At 42.9% G+C, this 23,427-nt stretch overlaps 1 protein-coding gene across 1 annotated transcript; it reads right to left on the bottom strand.

Annotated features, from left to right (window-relative positions):
* Positions 1–7,621: 7,621 nt before the first annotated feature.
* ID3 (inhibitor of DNA binding 3) lies at positions 7,622–11,146 on the bottom strand. The gene is made up of 3 exons (XM_081961577.1): positions 10,636–11,146; positions 9,287–9,358; positions 7,622–8,530 (listed from the first exon to the last, which is right to left on the bottom strand). Exons 1-2 carry the CDS (start codon positions 10,957–10,959, stop codon positions 9,299–9,301), a joined length of 384 nt encoding a protein of 127 aa, XP_081817703.1. The 5' UTR covers positions 10,960–11,146; the 3' UTR covers positions 7,622–8,530; positions 9,287–9,298.
* Positions 11,147–23,427: the final 12,281 nt, after the last annotated feature.

Genomic DNA, 23,427 nt, shown 5'->3' with positions numbered 1-23,427 from the left:
TAGGATCATTCAGATGTTCAAATGTTGAAGCAGTAGCAATCTTGAATTGCTTCTATCTGGTCCGCGGGAGCCAGTTTGATCTAGGGCAGGGGTGTCAAAATCAAGACCCAGGGGCCAGATCTGGCCTGCAGATTCCTTAGATCTGGCCCCCAGGACTGCCCTGGAAAGAGTGAAGGATGATCCCATGGTGCCTCTGCTGGCGAAAAGGGGCTCCTGAGCTCTAAATTTGGCTGGAACGACCTCCTGCAACTTTCTGCCAGCAAAAGCGGCTCCATTTTTGCTGGCAGAGGGTTTGCAGTGGAAAACGGAGCTCGGGAGCCCATTTTTGCTGGCAGAGCACGTGGGCCACCATAGGCACTCCTGACATGAGTGATGTCCAGCTGGCCACACTCACCCTGGCCACACCCACCCCAGCCTCCCAACAAGGTCAAACACAACCCTGATGTGTCCCTCAATAAAATTGAGTTTGACACCCTGATCTAGGGGTTAAAGCACCAGGTTAGAAAGCTGGATACCCATAAGTTCAAGTCCCACCTTAAGTCATGAAAAAGGCCAGTCATTCTCTCTCAGTCTGACCCATCTCATAGACTTGCTGTTGTGGGGAAAAGAGGAGGAAGGTGTGTTGGATAGATTTGCGACCTTGAGTTATTTTTAAAGCAATAAAGGCAAGATACATATACATATGAATAAATAAAAGTTAATTGGCACTGACCTCACCCTGTCCTCCTGCTCTTATTTGAACTGACTACTTGAACCTTCATCTAGATTTCTCCAAAGTAGCTTGTCCTGAGGAGAAACACAGCTGAATCATACTGATGAAAACGAAAAATGCCAAATTTGAATTGTGAATCACCTCTAGAAGAGTCATCCTTCCTATTTGCTAACTATCCTCCTTTGCCAAGGGACAGGCCCCGTCTTCTGCCCCAGCTTAATCATAGTCCATTTTTGACATGAGGAGGGAAATTTTTGAACAAAACATAAAATGTTCAAGATATGCTAGCTTTCCCCCCCCCCCACTTCTGGGTGAGCAAAATGTTTAAAAGCAGGCTGAGAGTTTGGGTTCTGAAGATCCAACCTAAAACGCCTAAGAGATAGCGTTTAAGTGAATTGACTGTCGCTTGAGATCTCATCCCGTTGTGTGATAATGTTGTTTTCTTTTTGCTTAGAATTATGTATCCATTCAAGGGACACGGTGGCTCAGTGGCTGAGATGCTGAGCTTGTCGATCAGAAGGTCGCCACGTAACCGAGTGAGCTCCTGTTACTTGTCCCAGCTTCTACCAACCTAGCAGTTCAAAAGCACATAAAAATGCAAGTAGAAAAATATGAACCACATTTGGTGGGGAGTTAACAGCGTTCCGTGAGCCTTCAGCATTTAGTCATGTCGGCCATATGACCATGGAGACGTCTTCAGACAGCACTGGCTCTTTGGCTTTGAAACGGAGATGACCGCCACCCCCTAGAGTCAGGAACGACTAGCACATATGTGCGAGGGGAATCTTTACCTTTACTTTCATGTATCCATTGGCAGTATCATTGATTCAAAGAACCCTACTTTATGATATGGGAATTCTGCTGCAGTGCCATGTTTCAGAAGCAAAGACAAAACAACTCATCAATGATTACATGTATCTTAAAGTTGCTGTCTACAACATTTCTTCTGCAGCTGTAATCTCAAAGAGCCATGTGACCTGAAGGATGATTATCTATGAGTTGTGACCTTATGCGAAGGCCTCCTAGTAGTCCATCCTCCTTGTGAAGGTTTCCCTCCATTTGGAAGACTTCCTAGCAAGATCTGCTCTACATTTAGCATCTGATAACAAATTGGGAGACAATTCACAAGATACTTGATGGTTGTCCGGCATGAATAGTCTACATTTCTCTTCGAAGTAGTATTTCTCAACTTTGGTCATGAGGACCTAGCTCCCCATGTCCAGAATTCCCCAGCCCTTCTAGGTCCCAGAATTCCCCAACCAGCATGACCACTGCTGAGAATTCTAGGTCATCTACATATCTGGAAGAATGAGACATTCTGCTATAAAATATAGTTGTATTCCAGATGTATAAATTAGCGTATGAAAATGTTATCTAGATCTACACTTCCCTTTTTTTATAGGAAATGCTCTCATTCCTGGGGTACCTCAAGCCACGTGTAAACTTGTAGCACCAGGACTGGAGAAAGTGGCAACTCCTACCTAGGCGAAAGCGATATTTAGTAATCTTAGGAAAAAATGGAACAGAAAGGGAGGAGACCACGTTTCCTGAATCTCAGCTGATGAAATAAACTACCCTTTAGTTAGATTCATAGAATATGCTAAGCCAGGGGTCAGCAACACTCAAAAGAGCCATTTGGACCAGTTTCCCACAGAAACTTTATGCCAGGGGTGTCCAAACTTGGGAACTTTAAGACTTGTGGACTTCAACTCGCAGAATTCCCCAGCCAGCTGGCTGGGGAATTCTGGGAGTTGAAGTCCACAAGTCTTAAAGTTCCCAAGTTTGGACACCCCTGCTTTATGCTATGTATAAAAAAACTATAGTGTGTTGCATTTATGAAATCAACAAACTGCTACAGAGAACACAATTTTTTATTTCTGCCTGCAACAAAAAACATTTTGAACTCCGAAAAAAAAAAAAAGCAGATGGATCGACAAGCTCAATAAAGCTCACATGCTGCTAGGTGTCCCACATTGGCAGCTGTGACACATATTTTGGGCGACAGGAAGCCAGAGTAGAGGGATGAAAAAGCCACAGGCGGCTCCGGAGCCGCAGGTCGCAGACCCCTGTGCTAAGTAAGCCGTAAAGCTTGATTTACAAGGCACCAATCACATCGCCCACGATGATATGTGAACTTTCTGGGCTTGAGCCAAAGGTTGGAGGATGATTCTGGGTGAGGAATAGGCGATTCAGTCCTTCATTGACTTCAACGAAGTTGGTTGTACTACCATTCTCTCCAAAGGGGGCGGGGAACACATGCCAACTCTCTTGTGGCATGTCCTTTGCTTCTGGAGGCGGGCTGCTGCAGAGATTAGGTTTTTCTCCATTCACCTGTTATGAGCAGTGATTGGAGGCGAATGTTCCCTCTCTACCCCAGCAGGCATCCGACTGATGACAGGAAGACATGAGTTCAAAGTTACAAACATCTGCGCCCGGGAAACAAATGATGATGTTCACGCCTCTGTTTGGGGGAAGCGTGGGTGGAACAGTCTGCCTCCACCACTGAATCAAGCCAGGATGTTTGCTATATAAAATATTATGTACAATATTTTACATAGTCACTTGATAGTGAGTCGGGTGGCATATAAATGTAATAAAAATAAATAAACAGCCCTCAAGGCTTGTTCCTGTACAGGTTCCAGTCGTACCCAAGGGCAACTTTGCCCAACTGCCTCTAACTACTATATCTAAGCTGCAAAACTGCAGGTAATCAATAGAGGGCAGCAAAGAAACAAAATATGTTCTATCTATGCTGCCACCTGGTCAGCATCTGCAGTTCTGCAATCCTAAACTTTGTACCCTCAAGAGATCTGCTGAGTGGAGAGGACTCAGTCTCCTCCAATGGTTTAAGATTCTGTGATCACTTCTTCTTTAAGCCCTTGAGGATTTATTTTATCTCTGTCCTATCCCCTTCTGATTCGTCGATCACAAGGTCGGCAGTTCAGCAGTTCGTATTCCTAGTGCCACATAATGGAGTGAGCTCCCATGACTCGTCCCAGCTTCTGCCAACCTTGCAGTTCGAAAGCACATACAAATGCATGTAGAAAAATGGGGACCAACTTTGGTGGGAAGGTAACAGCGTTCTGTGCACCTTTGGCGTTTAGTCATGCCAGCCATATGACCATAGAGACATCTTCGGACAGCACTGGTTCTTCCGCTTTGAAACTGAGATAATCACCACCCGCTAGTTGGGAACGACTAACATGCATGTGCAAGGGGAACCTTTACGCTTACCCCTTCCGTATTAATATATAGTAGTTTTGCAAACTTGTAGCATCGCAAGCTTATTAACCATCCTTTCTTGCAGATAAGAGAATTATTCTTTGGCTGCACAAGGATCAGCATTTCTGTTTTAATTTTTTTCAGCTTTCCTCAACTATGGATTGAAAAACGAAGCCCAATTTCCCCAAATCAGGAAAAAGTGTAAATTTACTTCTTGAAATAAAAATATAAAGCGATGGATCAGTTGATGGGGTCAGTTGAATAATAGATTTCTCAATAGGTTGATTTTTGTAAATCGCTTAACGGCTGGTTACTGAATTAATCCCATTTTCTAAATTGCACAACTCAGGAATAAATTTATTGAAGTAATCTGGCCTCACACAATATTAATCTATTTAAAATCACCGAAGTTTAAAAAAAAGTGTCACTACAGCTGCTATGGTTGAAACTGGTCTGGCTAAGGATGTTTTTTTGATTATAACAGCCAGATACTAATGAGAAGTGACAAGGAGGCTGGCTTTTAATTTCATGCAACTTCCTAAGAGAAACCCAAACAAACCACAATATGGCTTTATACTGTTGCTGTTACAGACTTTTGAACACACAATCTCCACTGAAGCTAAAGCAGGAACCAACGAATGTTCCGTGGCAACTATTAACTGAATGTTAACATTCAAAGCAAGGGACTAAGCAAAGGTTGTCAATCAAGGCTGGTTAACATATCTGACCTTTACCCTGTGATACTAGAGAACTGGCAGTACATCAAAACATAAATAACAGCTTGAGGATTTGGAAGGGGGAAAAAAGGACAACCTGACTGCATAAATCATATGCTTTGAGACAGCAACTTTAAACATTTTGCCTGGCTTTGTTGCAGAATCTCATGCCTGAAAGTGGTGTGAACGCTGGAAGAGGTATTGGCTGGTACTTGTGAGCCAGCGTTTCTCAATCTTGGCAACTTTAAAAAGACCCGTGGACTTCAATTCCCAGGATTCCCCAACCAGCCATGTTTTAACTCTGTCCTAAAGTCCCAGCCTAATTTCTATTAAACTGCAACTTCTCGTGCCTTCTCTTCTTTCTCCTTAGTAGTGTATCTCCGTAGGACAGTATTTTTCAATTGCAGCAGCTTTAAGACGTGAGGACTTCAACTCCCAAAATTCCCCAGCCAACTCTTGCAGGGTGGAGAATTCTGGGAGTTGAAGTCCACGTGTCTTAAAAGTGGCTGAGATACTGCTCTAAATCAATCAGTTATGTTGGCAGATGTGAGGCTAGAGAAGGTGTTCGGCCTTCTTTTCCTCTGCTAACATTGCCAAATATCTTTGAACTATTGTATGCATAAATTCTTTTTCCTTGCAGGAACAGCTTTCTCAGAATAGGCATTCTGAGGCACGCCATCACACTTCAGTATTTCCATTATAAAAACAACCAACGCGTTGGATAGTTTCATATTGCGGAGTAAAACGTTTGTCCTCCAAACCAGGGGTCTCCAACCTTGGCAACTTTAAGCCTGGTGGGCTTCAACTCCCAGAGCTCCCCAGCCAGCATGAGAACTCCTCTTTAAGTGCTGAGGTCCACATGTCTTGCCAAGTGCTCTAAATCAATTTGGGGGCAAATTTAAAAATAGAATCACTATGGCACCCTTGCTAGGTTTCTACCAGTCTCCCGAGATGTTTTTAACCCAGGATCTGTCGTTCACTTCCACCACAGGGCATTTAGGATCCTTGGCAACTGGTTATCACACCAAAACTCTTTGCACTCAATGGCTCTTTATAGTTGGTTCTAACAACCCCTGGCCAAACAACAAACATAAATGGAAATTATTAGAGGTCTTCGGCCACCTTCAACTTATTTTTGCAGCCTAATGTATGCAGAAGCCTTCAGCTACTATAGTAGGTACTCAAATAGTTGATGTTTAAGAGAAGTAATGCTACGCAAGGCCTGTTCAGCCATCACACGAAGCTCCTTTTATTGAGCAAACCGTAATTGTGTTATAACAGACTGAGGTACCGTACACCGTAACTTTATTCTAGGTGCACCTGCTTTAAATGCGACTTGGTAGGCAACATCCTGTCCTCAGCCTCGTCTATCCTATTGCACCAACAACTTTAAGCATCGCATAAGCGTATTCCTTCTCTAAGCTTACAAGAGGATAAAGAAGAAAAAAAAAGAACCAGAAAGTAAGCAAGCATGGTGGCATTACCACTTAAAGACCTGTTGAGTATTCACACACATTGTAACAACAACTTCATAACACAACATTTAAAACGTAATGGCTACTTCTCTTACCTATATATGGCCCAGTTCATATTGATTTATGAACATTTATACCTCTCCTTTTCTCTGGAGCTTATGGATCCAGGTACTGACCTATTTCAAACCATATACAGGTAGTCCTCAACCTACAACAGTTCATTTAGTGACTGATCAATTACAACAGCACTGAAAAAATGTGAAGGATGAACTATTTTTCACACTTATAACCTTAGCAGCATCCCCACGGGTCACATGAATAAAATTGGGATGCTTGGCAACTGACTCATATTTATGACCGTTGCAGTGTCCCAGGGTCATGGGAACCAGCTTTGGCGACCTTCTGACAATATGGGAAACCAGATTCACTTAACAACTGTATTACTAATTTAACAACTGCGGTTGATTCGCTTAACAAACGTGGCAAGAGAAGAAGTGAGAAGCACATTTCTCACTTAACAACATAAATGATAGGGTCAATTGGGGTCATAAATTGAGGACTACCTGCACAAATCTGCAAGATGGGTTAAGGTCCCAGTCACTTAACGGAAGACTCTAAAACTACACGGTAGTGAAGCCAAATCTCCAAGCAAGTTTAGTATTTATTATATAGCCTTGTTTCACTACAGTCCAACTAAGCTGGCTTGCACATCATACCATATACTCCCCCCCCCCCCCCAAAACAAGGAGCTGAGTTCGCTTTCATAGCAGGCCAAATTATTAGCCGTATTATGGCTAGCAGAATGCAAGCAAGTTTCCATACCCAAGGAGGCAATTTCCAAATTTGTCACACAACACTTCTAACTCCTGCGGGTATCAGTCTGCCTTCCATTAGCAACACATGATGGGAAGGAGAGGTGGGAAGGGAATCTTAGTAACATAAATCCTCTGCTCAACTTCTAAATCCAGATAGATTTGTTGCTCAATATTGGTTGACAAATTTTCAGCACTTTTCTCTGGAGAGATTATGCCATTTTTTAATATGAAAGTGGTACTATATTTGCCAGCTTAAGTTTGCAAGAAGCTCTGTTTGGCAATCAGGAATTTTAAACTAATACCCTAATAATACAAAGTTATTGCTAAACATCCTCCTTGCTAAATGCGTTTTTTCTTTTACAGCAAGCAGAAGGCTGCCCTAAATCTTTTCTCAGATTGGCTGCCTCCTAATTTTAAGGCCAATATTTTAAAATGTGGAGGTTAAATTAGTTTTTAAAAATAAATTGCCAATGAAATTATAATTATTCCAGGAAGTTACAATTTACAGCAATTGTGGGTCTTTGGGAGATCTCTTCTTCAGCATCCAGAATGAAATAATTGTCCCACATTAAAATAGTGATTTAAACATGTGATATTTGGGACGGGTCCACGCATGTTGTTAGTCTCCCCTCCCTCCCAGACCAAAAAAAAAAAAAAAAACCTGTAAAAATTCCCAAGGAATTAAAAAAAGGTTTAAAATTTATTAAGAAACTTTTATAAAAAGTTTTTTTGGATTTTTTTTTTACAAAGCAAGTACAATTCTCGGAAACATAAATTCACCTTCCTGCCAAAAAAAGGTACATATGTCATCTCTATTATAGAGTTCAACAATTTAACTCATGAGGCTCAACCAACCTCAAGTGAGTTCAGTTTTCATAGTCTTAACATCCCCTTCCCGCTCCCCCCCCAGCCCCAAACTGAAGTTAAAAAACTATAATCCAAAATATACAAACAAGCTGCGTTATCTGCATTTTTTTTTGCTTCAATTCTTTTTTTTAAAAAAGAGAGCAAAAAACAGCTCTCTTCATAGATCTCTTTACACACCAAAGCATTGCAAACTGTGGAAGAACGCAAAGTCCACATTCTTTTTAAGCTCTCTTCAGCCCAAACAATGTGCAGTACAAATCTGGTGGCTCAAAGAGGGGTTTCCCCCCCACTTCTTCTTCTACACCTTTTGTCAAAAAAACTGCTTTAAGGGATACCAAGTTCCTTCTTGTGCAATGCAGCAATCCAATGAGTAATTTGACAATAAAAGGCAAGTTACTTTCCCCCCACTACCCCCCAAACTCCTGGCTTGCAGTTTTTCTTCTTGTTTTCAGGCTGATGGAAGATAAAAGTAACACAGAAGTATTTTTTTAAAGTTGTTTTTGGAAGACCCAGTCCAGAAATCTGCCTTGGGTGATCTCCTTCCACAGTTTATCTGGAAGATAAAAGTCCGTCCATTTTAGGGGGATGCCCAGTTTCGGAGCAGCTGATTCTTTCTCCAGTCAAGGTCTTTTATTTTATTTTTCCTTCCTTCTTTTTTTTTTCTCCTCCTCCCCCTTTTCTTTCGCTGGAGAGAACCCAGTGTCAGGATCCCACACCTGCAGCCTGAATGGGTGGGGAAAAAAAGAAAAGCTCTTGTCAGTTTGAGCAACAGATCAGAGGCAGGTCTGCAGACAGGCTGGCGCCTGGAAGGAAACTTTTTTATGTACCTCCAGCTGATAAGGAATCAGCCGCCAATACTCAAGCTGGGGGCTGGCTAATTGGCACCAAAACAACCAAAAGGAAAGGGAAGGAGGGGGGGAAGGGAAGGGAAGGCGGGAGGGGCAAAAGGCAGCAAGAGAGAGCGCCACAGGCTCTTCTCTTTCGGAACTCTCTGCAGATGGATCTAAAATTACAGATTCCAGCCACAGAGAGAGGGGAACAACTGTAGAACTGTGTCTTCCTGACTATCAAAAGGGGAGGAGGGGAGAAAGAGAGAGAGAGAGAGAGAAAGCGGGCAAGAGTGCCTCTTGATTCACTCATTTCAACAGGGCTGTTTAAGCAGCTGCAGGGACTTAAAGCTATTAAAAGAATGACATTGTAAAAATAATGACTCCATTTACAGGCAAAAAAGAAAAAAAAAGTCCAAGCTGCTGCAAAATTGGCAGCCGAGGAAACAAGGGGCATAAAAGACACATTCTCTTACCATGAGAGGAGTCATATAAGGCTACTGTGGGTAACAGTTTTTCTAAGCCGGCAAAGCACTTAAAACACGGCTTTCGGCCCCTTTTGTAGACTCCCAAGAGGTTTTGCTGGCTAAAAGGGAGGAGGGATCGAGTAGGGGGTTGAGTGGGTAGGTGGTCTAACTCAGGTTGGCCGTACCTGTGAAAACCTTTAGTGGTGGCAAAGGGTCCGTTCCTCCTTTGAGCAGAGTTCCGATGCAAGTTCAGCTGCCTTTGGAGAAGAAGAGAAAAAAATGTGGACTAAAATTTTTAATACAATATTCAGGTTCTTCAAAGTATCAATGTCCAGATCTGTAGGCTTATTTTTTTTTAATTTCTCCATTATTACCCCTCCCTGCTAACAAGCACAGCTTTGGAAAAAGGATCTGGGATTCTTCTTGGTCTCTCTTACTGGATCAACCCCACTGGTTGAAGTGGAACCAATATTTCAAATCTTATTTTTACTCCCAATTCACCCATTTCGAAGTACTGTAAAAGATCCAGCAAAGGAGAGTGACATGGGCCAGTTTGTTTGAAAACACTCCTATTATTATTATTATTATTATTATTATTATTATTATTATTATTATTATTATTATTATTATTATTATTATTATTATTATTATTATTATTATTATTATTATTATTATTATTATTATTATTATTATTATTATTATTATTATTATTATTATTATTATTATTATTATTATTAGGCTTCCTACCAAGGAAAACCCAAGCAGTAAATTCACTCTTGCATGTGTCTTACTCTCAAAGTAAGTCTGGATTTCACATCTATTTCCAATGGTGTAAATTATTTGGCTTTTTGCTGAAGATTTGAGACCTCAAGATTACCAATCCAGATTTGTTGCTCTTGGACTTACTAACTGCGGGATCTATTTTCTTTTCTAAGGCCGAATTTTAATTGTAGTTTTGGATGGATTGTGAGAGGCTCCCTCATTTTCCACACCTTCCCACCCAACGAGCCTGAATGCTCAGTTAAAACTTACAACAGAACTGAACCAAAATTTAAGGAAACGGACTTCGTGGACGCTCAAATTTAGGCGGGCAGTGGAAATCCTCAACGCCTCCCCCCCCCTCGCCCTAAATTAATTCCTTAGGCGTTTTGTTCCAGGACAAGCCCGGGATAATGATCCTCTCCCCCCCCCCGCCTTTCCTCCACCAAGGAAGTGGCTCGTGACCCAGTGGCGCGCGTGGGGACCGGCGCAAAGGGCTGCCAGAAGCTGTTGGCTGTGTCATCTGGCGGCGTCAGGGAAAAGCCCCAGCGGGCGACCCCACATTACAGTACTACTCTCCATCCTTCCCGAGGACGATGGGCGTTGTAGTTCTAAGAGCAAGCGCGACGGGTAGGGGGAAAAAAAAGAGAAGCAAGTCAAGGGATGAGGAGTCTGGGGCACGTTTACCCTTAAGGCACTAAATCCCTACTTAATCTCTACGTTGCGTGGCTCTTTTCTACCATCCCTGCCAGCCTTGTTGGGGCCCTTCACTTACTTTTAAGGAGAGGAGAGAAGCCTCGGCCGAGGGATCCTGCCCCTTCTTCGCCTGCTCCTCCAGCACGATCTGGAGATCGAAGATGTAATCGATGACGTGTTGCAAGATTTCCACCTGGCTGACTTTACTGCCTTGCGGAATGCCCGGCACCAACTCCCGCAGCTTGGAGTAGCAATCGTTCATGTCGTAGAGGATACTCATGGGCTCCTCCAGAGCGGGGCTCTTGTTGCTGCTGCCCCGGGCGATGGCGAGGCTCTGATCCGACACGCAACATACGGCTTCGTAGCAGCTCCTGACGGACCGCACCGGGCTGATCGCTTTCATGGTTGGATGGGGAGGACCGGGGTGGGGGGAGGAGGAGGAGGAGGATGAAGAGGAGGGGGGGTTGCAGGCGAGGAAATGAAGACGGGCCACGGCCGAAGGAGGAAAAAAAGCTTTCTTTCCGCCGAGCTCTGTCTCCTACTCCGGGTCAGCTCTAAAGACACTTTTGCCCCGAAAACCTCCAGCGCTGTCAGCGGCGCTTTTTGTCTTAGCGGGCGCCGGCCACTCCCCTTTATGCAAATGAGTCCGGAGCGCCCTCCCCCTCCGATGACAGCGAAAAGGTTGGAATGGAACGTTCGCAAGAAGGCTCGAAGAGCCAGAACAGGTTTCTATTGGCTCCGGCGGACACCACATAGCGAAGGACATCAAAGGAATGAGGAAGCTCTGATGGCAAGGAGGGGCGGGGCTAAGCCATCAAACGCCGCTTCCCTCCCTCCCTCTCTCCTCTCCCCCCCCCACGCCTCCATTCAGCGAAGTCCAGCTCTGTTCAAAAGATACGTCCATCGCATCTTCCCCTTCTTTTTCATTAAAATCATGATTAAGGGGGTGGGTGGGTGGGGAAGGGAGCAGAGAGGGGCGCCACATACTTAAAACCATAGAAAAGGGCTAGATCCCCCCCCCTTTTCTGCCTTCCTCCTTTCGCCTAAGCTTTCATCGTTTTAAAAAAAGCTATAACGTTTCCCAAGGTTTTACATCTCTCCCTCTCTCCCACCCCCCTTTCCCATCATTGGGGGGAGGCAAAACTTGTACGGGACTTAGTGCCGCCTTGTTCCTCAATTTGCTACTCATATGACCTCCAGACTTTCTGGCGTCGGGAATTATCTTGTGACCAAGTTTTTTTTTAAAAAAAAAAAAGAGAAAAAAAGGGAAAAGAAAGAAAATTAATTGCGGGGAAAGCTGAGGTTATGATGGAGAAAACAGATTTGGGTCCCAAAGTCAGGATAGTGGAAACATGAGTTTCTGTGGTGTGTGAGAGTGCAGTGAAAGTGGGAATTGCGCACACAAATCTTTTCTTTGACAAATAAATGCCTGAGGGGAGGAATGGCTAAGAGACTTTTAGCTTTTAGCAACCAGCTTTTTTTATCCTTGGGGAGGAGGGGGGGGAAGTGATAACTATAAAATGAACTTGAAAATAAACTGGCCCAAAATAATCTGACACAAATAGTCAATCTAATCCTCTTGCGTATATTTCTTATACCAGGGGTTGTAACACAAATACATACATACATACATACATGTATGTATGTATGCACGCACACACACACACGCATGATGTATGTATGTATGGTGTATGTATATGTGTGTATGTGTATATATATATATATAATTTTTGAATAAACACAAACAAGACACAACAAACACCATAAAAACATCTTCCATTACAAATTTCTAAATAATACGCATGCCTACTTTCTGTGACGCCCCATGGCATGCTCTGATCACCCCAATTGTTTACAAATATGCAGATGGATTTTTATTTAATTAGGAAGGCTAACGCCTCACACAGGTCAAGCGGCCAAATATTTTCACCCAAGTTATGCAACTGTTTTATTATGGTCCTATTATATTTTTTTCTGGGGTGATTTGAACAAACCATTTGTTCAGTCAATCGGAATAGAGCTGGAAGGGATCTTGGAGGTCTTCTAGTCCAACTTCCTGCTCAAGCAGGAGATCCTATGCCAGTGATGGCAAATCTATGGCACGTGTGCCAGAGGTGGTACACAGAGCCTTCTCCGTGGATATGTGTGCCGTCGTTCCAGCTCTGCTTCGGGTCTCTGCTGCGCATGTGTGCGCGTGTGCCTCCCACCAGCCAGCTGGTCTCCGGGTTTCTCCACGGGGTATGCATGCACCCGCGCCTTGCAGTTCAGGCACTCAGTGCCTAAAAGGTTCTCCATCACTGCCCTATACTATTCTAAAGTAGAATAAAATGTGGATTAAAATATAAGAATGAAGATGTGGCATAAAAGGGACAGTTAGAAGCTTGCTTAAAGGGACTGGGAAATGTCATCAGCCTTCAACCACAACATGTTCCAGCAAATGTCCCTATGTCAAAAGTCCAAAACCACAAGGTTCAATTAAAGTTCGTTAATGGCACGTAGTCCATACCTGTAACAAAAGGAGAAGTAAGACCCCCATCTCCTTATAAGGCTTTTTCCTCAAGGTAACCAATAAGAAATGAGTAAAGTGTTTCCATGTTACGCTGTCTTTGAGAATATATAAGAATGCGTGCTTCGATAATGAAGGTCGTTCAGAAATTCGCAACATTAGCCATGGGCTAACTTTCTGAACCTGGCTGCCAAATAAACTCCTCCTGTATCCTGAGAAGTCTAATGCCTGTCATTTTCTGCAACAATTCCAGACAAGTTACTGGGCAGTCTCTTCTTAAAAACCTCCAGTGATGAAGCTCCCACAACTTCTAAAGGCAAAGCTGTTCCAGTGGTGGATTGTTCTCACTGTTAAGAAGTTTCTCCTCAATTCCAGGTTTGCTTCTCTCCTTGATTAGTTTCCATCCATTGTTCCGTGTCCTGCCTTCTGGTGCTTTGAAAAATAAGTTGACCCCTTCTTCTTTATGACAGGCCCTCAAATATTGGAATACTAAATCCTGGCCTCTTGTGACCCTACTGTTTTTAAACAAAGCTAAGTCAGCCTACTGCTCGCAAGATGACTTGAGTGTCACAGAAGTGAACCATTCTAATGGCAAAAAACAAAACAAAACCCAATAGCAACTTGGCAAGCTAATGCCGGACATCTTTTTAAGTCAGCTGTCAGCCAACTGGATTTCATGTAGCTCATATTCATACCCCACTGTCCTGCAGCTAAATAGAATTTTAATTTTCATAAACCCCAGTAACTACCATAGTTGTCCCAAAGGTGCTTTTTCTACAGGCAACTGGACTTTCTGGTTTTTCTCTGAAGACATTTTGCTTCTCATCCAAGAATTGTGTGGCTACTAGGATCAAGGAGAGCCCTGGCTAACATCGGATTCTTCTTTTTCTCCATCTGCAAGGAAAACATATACTGAACTGAAGAAGCTTCTTGGATGAGAAGAGAAACGTCTTCAAAGAAAAAGCAGGAAGTCCGGTTGCCTTTTGAAAAAGCACTTTTGGGACCTGACTTTAAAAGTGTCAAAATCTCTCCTTTTTCCCTACTCTTCCCTTATGGCTGGGAATTCAGAGATGTCATCTGTGACATACTAGATGGAAGTCTTCACCACTCTAATATTCAGCTTGCATTGCAAGGCCATTATCTGGATGGGAAAAAGGAGGCTAAATTTGCAGGTTATTTTTCACAATATTTGGACACGTGTGTGCCCAAACAGGTAGTCCTCAACTTATACGTGACCCCTTCTCCCAAGAAAACTCAACCGTCATAAGTATGAGTCAGTTGTCAAGCATCTGAATGTTGATCACCTGACCGTAGGAATCCTACAAAAGTCGTAAACGTGAAAAATGGTTGTAAGTCACTTTTTCCCGATGTCGTAATTATGAATGGTTACTAAATGAACGGTTATCAGTTGAGGAGTACCTGTAATGGGGGCTGCCGAAATTCTAAATTGCTTTTGAATTAGCATGACGTGGAAATGCCCTACCAGAAAGCTTCTGCGTTTTATAGAATTTTTAAATCATTTTCTGTCTTTGTCCAGGAATTCCTTGTGTGCCCAATCACACTTGGCCAATAAAGAATTCTATTCTATTCTACTCTACTCTACTCTACTCTACTCTACTCTACTCTACTCTACTCTACTCTACTCTACTCTACTCTACTCTTCTAGCTGTTAAGACAATACCTGGGACAAATAGAGAAAATGTGGCATGTTATCTTCACCCGTTTTGTTTTCTTTGTCTTTTTTAAGGGCAGATGTTGTTGAAAACCATGTTGTGGGTTTGCACAATGCATTGAACCATAAATTAACCAACTTGTCTTGGTTCAAACTTTATACTAAGGCACCCCTCCCTCCCCCGCCCCTATGCCCCCCTGAATGCAGATGGGTTTGTATCTCACCTGCTTGAACATGGGGATAGACTGTAATTAGTCAATGATTTAGCAATCCATAAAGTTTGATTATTTGGAAATGAAATGAAAAGAATAAATAGGCTGCCTTCCTATTTACTCGGGAGAAAATTCCATTCAACTGAATGAAGTTTGCTGCCAAATCCGAAGGTATAGGTTTAGCATGCACCAAGCTTGCAAGGTCTTGTTTTGCTGTTACAAACAAAACAACATGGCATATAGATTAAGTAAATACGCAATTACAGCAGCATTTGCATAGGCCAATTGATTCTTTGTGGTAGTTATCCAGTCTCAAGTGTAATCTTGAAACCACTGGGGTAGATTATTCCTGCCCTTCCCCAAAAGATTATATCCAGCCTACCTACCCTGTGTTGATTCTTTTCTCTTCCTTCTATTCTACTACAATTTCTCTATAATAAAACTACTTTCTTACCTTACTTTATGGTTTGTTTCTTTTGCTCCCTTCCGGGAGGAGGTTTTGAAGTATTTCTAGCAAGATGACCAGATTCTACAACAGCTTTGTTCCCAATGCCATCCGTCTGGTAAACTCACAAGATTCGCCATGTACATGTATACATCTGAATTAGACTGTTGTTTCTCTGTGTCATATAGAATAGAGTAGAGTAGAGTAGAGTAGAGTAGAGTAGAGTAGAGTAGAGTAGAGTAGAGTAGAGTAGAATAAAATAGGATTCTTTATTGGCCAAGTGTGATTGGACACACAAGGAATTTGTCTTTGGTGCAGATGCTCTCATTGTACATAAAGAAAAATAAAATAGAATACATTCATCAAGAATCATAATGGGAATGTGGGTATATGGATATTTACGTTTGTTTGTCATGTTTATGCAGTGTATATTGGAGGTGGTAACCCTTTGAGAGCTGTATGTGACGAAATTTCATTTTAACGTATGCCGATTTGTGTACATTTAAAGTGATAATAAAGTTGTTCTGTTCTGTTCTACTCTGTTACTTAGGCTTGTATCATCTCTTTTTCATACTCTCACCCCACCGTGATATCATCTTTTTCCAGGTCCTTCCCCAACACACATACAACACACCACATCCATTTACATTTCTCAGTTTTAGAAATCAAGGTTTGTTTTTGGATGTTTTGATACACTGGGGGTGGGGGTGGGGGACACCACCCTCCTTAAACGATTCCAGTCCATGTTACTGGGGTTGGGTGTGTGTGGAACGTTTTTTAAGAACAGTGAGTTTGCATGCTTGTTATTCAAACCAGTTGAATGGTTTAAATTTGAGTAACTGCTCCATTCTTCCTTCCATTCCTTTCTTTGGCCTGGCCAATTTTCACTGCTAAGCAGAAAGGTAACTGACTAGAATGACCTCAGGGTAGCCTCCATTCTTTGCAAGGGAGCGGGGGGGAAAAAACTCAACTTCCAGTTTTGTAACTCTCTCTCTCTCTCTCTCTCTCTCTTTCTAATACGGTGAGCATGTCGATCAGAAGTTGGCACTTCAACGGTTTGAATCCCTAGTGCTGCGTAACAGAGTGAGCTCCCGTTACTTGTCCCAGCTTTTGCCAACCTAGCAGTTCGAAAGCATGTTAAAAAATGCAAGTAGAAAAATAGGGACCACCTTTGGTGGGAAAGTAACAGTGTTCCGTGCGCCTTCAGCGTTTAGTCATGCCAGCCACATGACTATGGAGAAGTCTTTGGACAGCGCTGGCTCTTCGGCTTTGAAACGGAGATGAGCACCGCCCCCTAGAGTCGGGAACAACTAGCACATATGTGCGAAGGCAACTTTTACCTTGAACTTCTATATATATATATATATAACTCAATTATTCCTAATATGAACATGGCAATTCCTAGACATGGAACCAGAACGCATGCGAGCAGGCCCACCCCTGGAGACCTTTTCCTGCGCAACAGCGCCAATACGGCTCTGGATGCGCCTCCAGGGTTTAATCTGGCCCCTTTTCTTGGGTGGTGGGTGGTGGAAGCGGCTTGACCCACCTTGCAAAAGCAACTCATGCAAAGCAACTCAAGGCCGCCTGCAGCACCCATTCTTCCCCCACCCGCGAGCTCCTTTTTTGGCTGCACGCTCGCCGTTCAGCGAGTCTTCCCCTCCCCCCCACAGCGCATCCCTGCACTTTTTGTTCCCACTCCTTTCTCCCCAACCCCCCCAACCCCCATCCCAGTCCTGGAAGCGTTTCCCCCCCCCTCTCTTTCTCTTTTCTTTTTCTTCCCTTTTTTTTATGAAAGGATGTCATTAAGGCTTTTGTTTGAACTGTTTTTGTTTAAGTACTTTTCTCACAATCCTATTTTTTGTTGAGGAATCTGCTCCCTTTGCCCAGCTGTGTCTCTGCCCCTCCAGCTGTGTTGATCTAACTCGCAGCTCCAGACAGCCTGGCGCCAGCTTTGCGAACGTCATGCATTCACACAGGGATGCGTGGCCAAGGCAACCTTTCCGCCGGCTCAGGCAGCGAGCCCTTCTTTTTCCCGGGTGGCCAATGAGGAGAGGGCGGGGGCGGGGCCTGGAGGCTCGCAGGGGGCGGGGCTTCGGGGAGGAAGAGGGAGTCCTGGCCGCAAAGTTTGGGAAGAGCCGCTTTTCTTTGCAAAGGCGCCTTTTTTATTATTATTTTGTTATTATTATTATTATTATTATTATTATTATTTTGCGCTGCTGAACTGGGCAGTTCGTTGAATTTTTATCCAAAAAGCATGCAGGGTGATTTCTTTTGGTTTAAAAATTTTTTTATTATTATTTTGGAATCGAGCCCCGTTCCGTAGCCAAAATAAATAATAAAAATAATCAGGAACAGAATCGGAGGACCGTTTATCACTAGCAAATTCGGGGCAGTTGCTAATCTAGCATGAATTTCGGTTTTTTTTGCGGGGGGGGGGGCTTTCGAAGCGATGACCAATAGCCTCCTTTTGCCCTCGAGGGCAGAGAGATGCAGCGTCTGTTTCCCAGCAAAGGCCTGGTATTGTTTGCTTTTAAAAGATCTGATTTGTCCCAAAACTTTTGCAAACAAGCGCGTCCAACCCGCGAAGGAAATACATAAAATACAAAAATGCAACATTTGGACACACACACCCCAAATCTGGCTTTCATTTCTCCATCCTTTTTCCAGCTTCATTTTCCAAAGGATTTTCTGATTTTAAAAAAAAATCCGGTACTTTTTTCTCCATCAATTTATCTTACTTTGTTGCTTTTCTTGGCCTCCTGGACAATTTGCCCCTAATCCTCTCTTTTCCTGCCCATAAGGTCGGGTTTTTGTGTGTGTGTGTGTGCTTCAAAATAGTCTCTGCTGTTGCTCTTTTATGAGAATTGGTGATGAATGATCATATTATTTTGTTCATTTGGTTTTTTTTGGAGAAAAAAAAACTCACCTCACAAAGCTGCCAGCCAGAATAAAGCTTGAGTTTTTGTTTTTAAAGTACTTTAAAAACTTAATGCATTAAATGCAAACTTGGGGAGAAATCCCCCCTTCCCCAAAGATTGAAGGTTTTTAGCGACATTGGGCACAGAAGGCAAGACAGGAATACTGTATATTCAAAGCAGAACTTCTATAGATGGGTTTTTTTTTTTACACATCCCTCTTTCTAATCTACCAAAATGTGATTTTGGAAGACCGATTTGGAGTCGAAGATAGATGGTGCAACAATAAAATAAGGAGAAGCAAAGTGGGAATGCATTTCTTGAGTAAATGTTGATCATACCAGGCTAACCTCAAACTCCTGGAAAAGAATGCTAGCTTTGAGGGAGGCGGAGGGAATATCTCCCCGTTCCAGAATCCAGGATTCCTGGCAGCTTTGCAATCAAAGAAATGATGCCATAGACAAGTGAGAAATGGTTCCAGCCCCAAGCAAGTTCTAAACAGGGAAATTCTTGAGAGTTCATTATTTTTCTCCCCAAATCAAATGCTTAGTGTTTTTTTTTTTTTAAAGAACTATCTGCTTTGAATGTTTTACTGGTTCTTTTAAATCAGGATGGAAACTAGGGAGGAGAGATTAAAATGACTTGGCCAGATAATTTTATTCTCTTTTGTTGTTAATAGGTTTCCCACTGAAGAATAGGTATTCCTTTAAACCAGTGGTTCTCCTTCTCTTTCCTTCACCACAAACCCCACTTAAATATCTTTTGTGGCCACGGACCACCAAGACTTAACTCTTTAAAACATAACATTTCTTCAAGCCTTTGTGGACCCCCTGGGATAACACCATGCTCCCTCCCCCCTACGGATCTGTGGACCCAAGTCAAGAACCACTTTTAAACCATGGTTGTGCTATCTTTTGGCTTGCATGGACTGCCCTTTTTGGTGCGGCTGTTGATAAAAATAGGATCGCCAACATGATCTACAATGTCCGATGAAGGATATGGCAGAACAAGAATAAGGGCTGCATTGATTGAAGAGGAATTGTCTTTGGGCCACATATAAAATATATAATAATAGGTATACAAATAACAATCTTCCTCTATTTTTTAAATAAATGTTTCATGGGGAACGCATTATACTAGCTGACCAGGGCCTCTGTTTAGACACATCTGATTTAAACCAGGGGTGAAATGCTACCGGTTTGGACCAGTTCGCCTGAACCAGTAGTAAAAATGCTACCCGTTCTCCCGAACTGGTAGTAAAAAAATTGCTACCAGTTTGGGCCAACCGATTTTTCCCGACGATCAGCTGTGACACGCTATTTATATTAGCTAGGAAGCAGGATTTCCTGCTTTCTAGCTAATCTAAATCGTGTGGCACAGCGGATTCTCCCCCACCTCTCGCTGTTCGCTTACATTTGTAGGCGCGCTCCACGTATGTGTGGAAGTTTCTGCGCATGCGCGGAGGTGGCGTGAGAGAGCAAAGCAGGCCGGTGCGCTCACATTGCTACCGAACTGGTAGCAAAAGTAAGTGTATTTCACCCCTGATTTAAACCATGCCTGAACTTTGCACAAACCTCCCAAAATAACGATGTCCCATTAGCCTCGCACCCAACAGATAGGGCAGTATTCAAAATATTTATAAATTGATTCAGGCTACATCCGTGCCCATACCAAATACAGGCAAGACGATCCTATGCGTAGCTAGGGATATATGTGTGTGTGTATGTGTGTGTTGTATTTGTGCTGATAAATAAATGAAGGGAGACTAGTATAGATCTATTTCAAGCTATTTAGCTCTCATCAGCTAGCCATACCCTTACTGGGATTTGAACCTGGGTTCAAATGTAGTGAGCTCCCTCCCATATTTGGGCATACCAGGGGTTGTAACACAAATACACATTCATACATACATACATACATACATACATACATACATACATACATACACACACACACACACACACACACACACACACACATATATACATACAATTTCCCTAACAGTTGTGCAAATCTAACTGGAAGAAGCCTGACTACAGTTAAAGATTTTTCTCTGGATGGCTTAGCATGGGGAAGATTTTTTTTTCTTTCTACAAGCTGGCACCTCCTCCTTAGGAAGTAAGGCTCATTAAGCTCAGGGCTGTGTTAACATGTTTGGGTCGGCGGACCGAGTCCTTATTTTTCATCCAAAGATTATTAAAGCGTACATGTCACTCCTGTATTTAAGTGGGGTTCTGAAAGAAGCTTCCCCTTTTGGAGGAAGAATGGGAGAAAAATGACTTTTTAGGGAATTGGTGCAGATCAAAGCATTGTCCAGCGTTCTGTTCCCACAGTGGTAAATTAAACCAGCTGCTTGTGGGAAATTCAAAGCATTGCTATGCGTCCCTCCCTCCCTCCCTCCCTCACCGCAGCCCCCATTTACCAACCGGTGCCTGGACTGAAAGACACGGGCTCCGATATTGAGGGTGATCAATATTGCAATTGTGCAGGCTTCAAAAAGGATTCAGAAAAGGGCTTTGGGTTTCACACAAGTCAGTGCATTGCCTCTGTTACTCATTAAAAGGGATTTTTTAAAGCCGCCTTTGCATGCCTAAAATGCTATCAGTGGTGTTGCTTTAAGAGTTGTGCTAACGTTGGCTTCCTTTAAGGAGGGGAGAGATTAATAGAATCGGTGGGGGAATCTCTCTTCTTGGTCAATGGATGAAGCTGGAGCCTTGCTCCCATTTTTTTCCCCCTTCCAAGGCAATTATGAAGTGGAATTCAGTCTCCTTTCCGCCACTAAGCAGGAAATTGAGTCTAGTTATCTCACCTTTGCCTTGTCATTCCTGGGAAATTCAGAGTACAGGTAGTTCTCAACTTACAACCATTCATTTAGAGACGGTTTGAATTTACGACGGCATTGAAAAATGTGACACAGTCACTAAATGAACTGCTGTAAGGACTACCTGTGGTTGGCTGTTGATTGCTAGTTGTGGGGGCAATTTTCTTATAAACCTGATTTTAACGACGGAGGTTTTTCTCGACAGCAACTTTATTAAGGTCCATCTTGGCTTGATCAAAACTGACAGCAAAGCACACTCCTTACTAGCACTGAGGATGTTACCTAGTTGGGTAATGAAACATCTGCAAGAAAACGGGCAAGCTTAGAGAGCACCAAGGAGCCAGGTCAAAGCTTGGTAAGGTTCCTATTCAAATCTGAAAAGTGATCAAATCCGAAAGGGAAAAGAAAGTTACTCTGCAAATGTGGTTTTTAAGTTGTGTTCTTGATTCTCAACATCCATCCATTTTAAGATGGGAGAGGAAGAGAAGGAGAGATGGTAGGAAGGGGAAGAGTAAGAGTAGGAGTAGGAGAAAGGTAAGGGAAGAAGGAAGGGGAAAGAGAGGAGGAAAGAAGAAAGTAAAGGAAGGAGGGAGGGAGACAAGAAAGGAAAAATAAGGTGGTGTTATAACAGGAGGAAGGGATGATAAATAAAGCAACCCAAACTGTATATTATAACCTACCAAATCAAGTAATAAACGTATAAGTTTGACAACAACAACAAGAATTATGTGAATGTATACTTACAATGGTATGAGAATAAAAAATAAAAATTCTGGAAAAAAACATCCATCCATTTTGAACGATTACTTTGTACACTGAAACCAAAATCCACCCAATGGTCAAGATTCTCACAATACACCAAGCCACAAATGATTGTAATTATCACTACCTCCACCCCACCAAGGTTAAAGGCAGCTAAGCCGTTGTGCAAATACATCTTATTAATTTACTTCTCCCGTTGTGTAATCTTGGCCTTAGATGGCCTCACAGCTTGGCTCTGGAAGGGGGTTGATGGGGAGGAGGAAGAGGGGAAGGGGAAAGGATCTCTCCTAAAAAGAAAAAAGACTTGTAGCACTAAAAACAAGTAAGGTAAAAGTTCCCCGTGCGCATATGTGCTAGTCGTTCCCGACTCTAGACGGTGCTCATCTCCGTTTCAAAGCCGAAGAGCCAGCGCTATCCGAAGACGTCTCCGTGGTCATGTGGCCGGCATGACTAAATGCCGAAGGTGCATAGAACGCTGTTACCTTCCCACCAAAGGTGGTTCCTATTTTTCTACTTGCATTTTTTACACGGTTTCGAACTGCTAGGTTAGCAAAAGCTGGGACAAGTAACGGGAGCTCACTCTGTTACGCGTCGCTAGGGATTCGAACTGCCAAACTGCCGACCTTTCTGATCGACAAGCTCAGCGTCTTAGCCGCTGAGCCACGCCATCCCTTCTGACAAAACAAATACCCAACTGGAATTAGAGCAGTAGACATCTCAAAGGAATAGCATTAACTGTCTCTCAACTGGGATGATGCCTCCAGGTGTATATACCCTTTTATGCAATAGAAAAGAAAATATTTGCCAGGGATCATGGGCAAAATTCTTGTTTACCAATTTAGTAGTTGATAGCGCAGAGTCAATATAAATAACCCGGAGATTACAACCAATAACTTGGAACTGAACCTTTGGACTGCTATACGAAAGCCCTTGACTTATGACTGGTCACTTAGCAATTGTTTGAAGTGATGGATCCCCTCAAAAGAGATACTTCGGACATGGATTCAAATTTCTGACAATTTCTGGTCAAAGGATCATGTTTTGAATGCTTGGCAACTGGCCTGCATTTATGGCTGTCTGCACCATCCTGGGTTTGTGAACATGATTTACTCCTTTTTTTTAAAAAATGGAAGCTGAAGAAGCTTCTTGGATGAGAAGCGAAACATCTTCAAAGAAAAACCAGAAACTCCAGCTGCCTCTTGAAAAAGCACCTTTTGGGATGCTGGAACCTGACTTGACCTCATGTTTTCAGCAAAAAATTTGTAGGATCAGGTTGGTCACAGGCCTTGACTTACGACCACCATGCATATTACAAAAAGTCCAGCTTTCTTTATGGTTGTAAGTTGAGGACTGCTTCTATAGTCTGGGATGTGGATGTGGCTTCAAAAGGTTTGTGCTCTGATGTCTTCAGACCAGAGGTGGTATTCAGCAGGTTCTGACCAGTTCTGGAGAACCGGTAGCGGAAATTTTGAGTAGTTCAGAGAACTGGTAAATACCACCTCTGGCTGGCCCCGCCCCCATCTATTCTCTGCCTT

Source organism: Natrix helvetica (assembly GCF_964273705.1).
Source record: "Natrix helvetica genome assembly, chromosome: 9".
Taxonomy (NCBI): domain Eukaryota; kingdom Metazoa; phylum Chordata; class Lepidosauria; order Squamata; family Natricidae; genus Natrix; species Natrix helvetica.
This window is presented reverse-complemented; position numbering and strand designations above follow the sequence as displayed.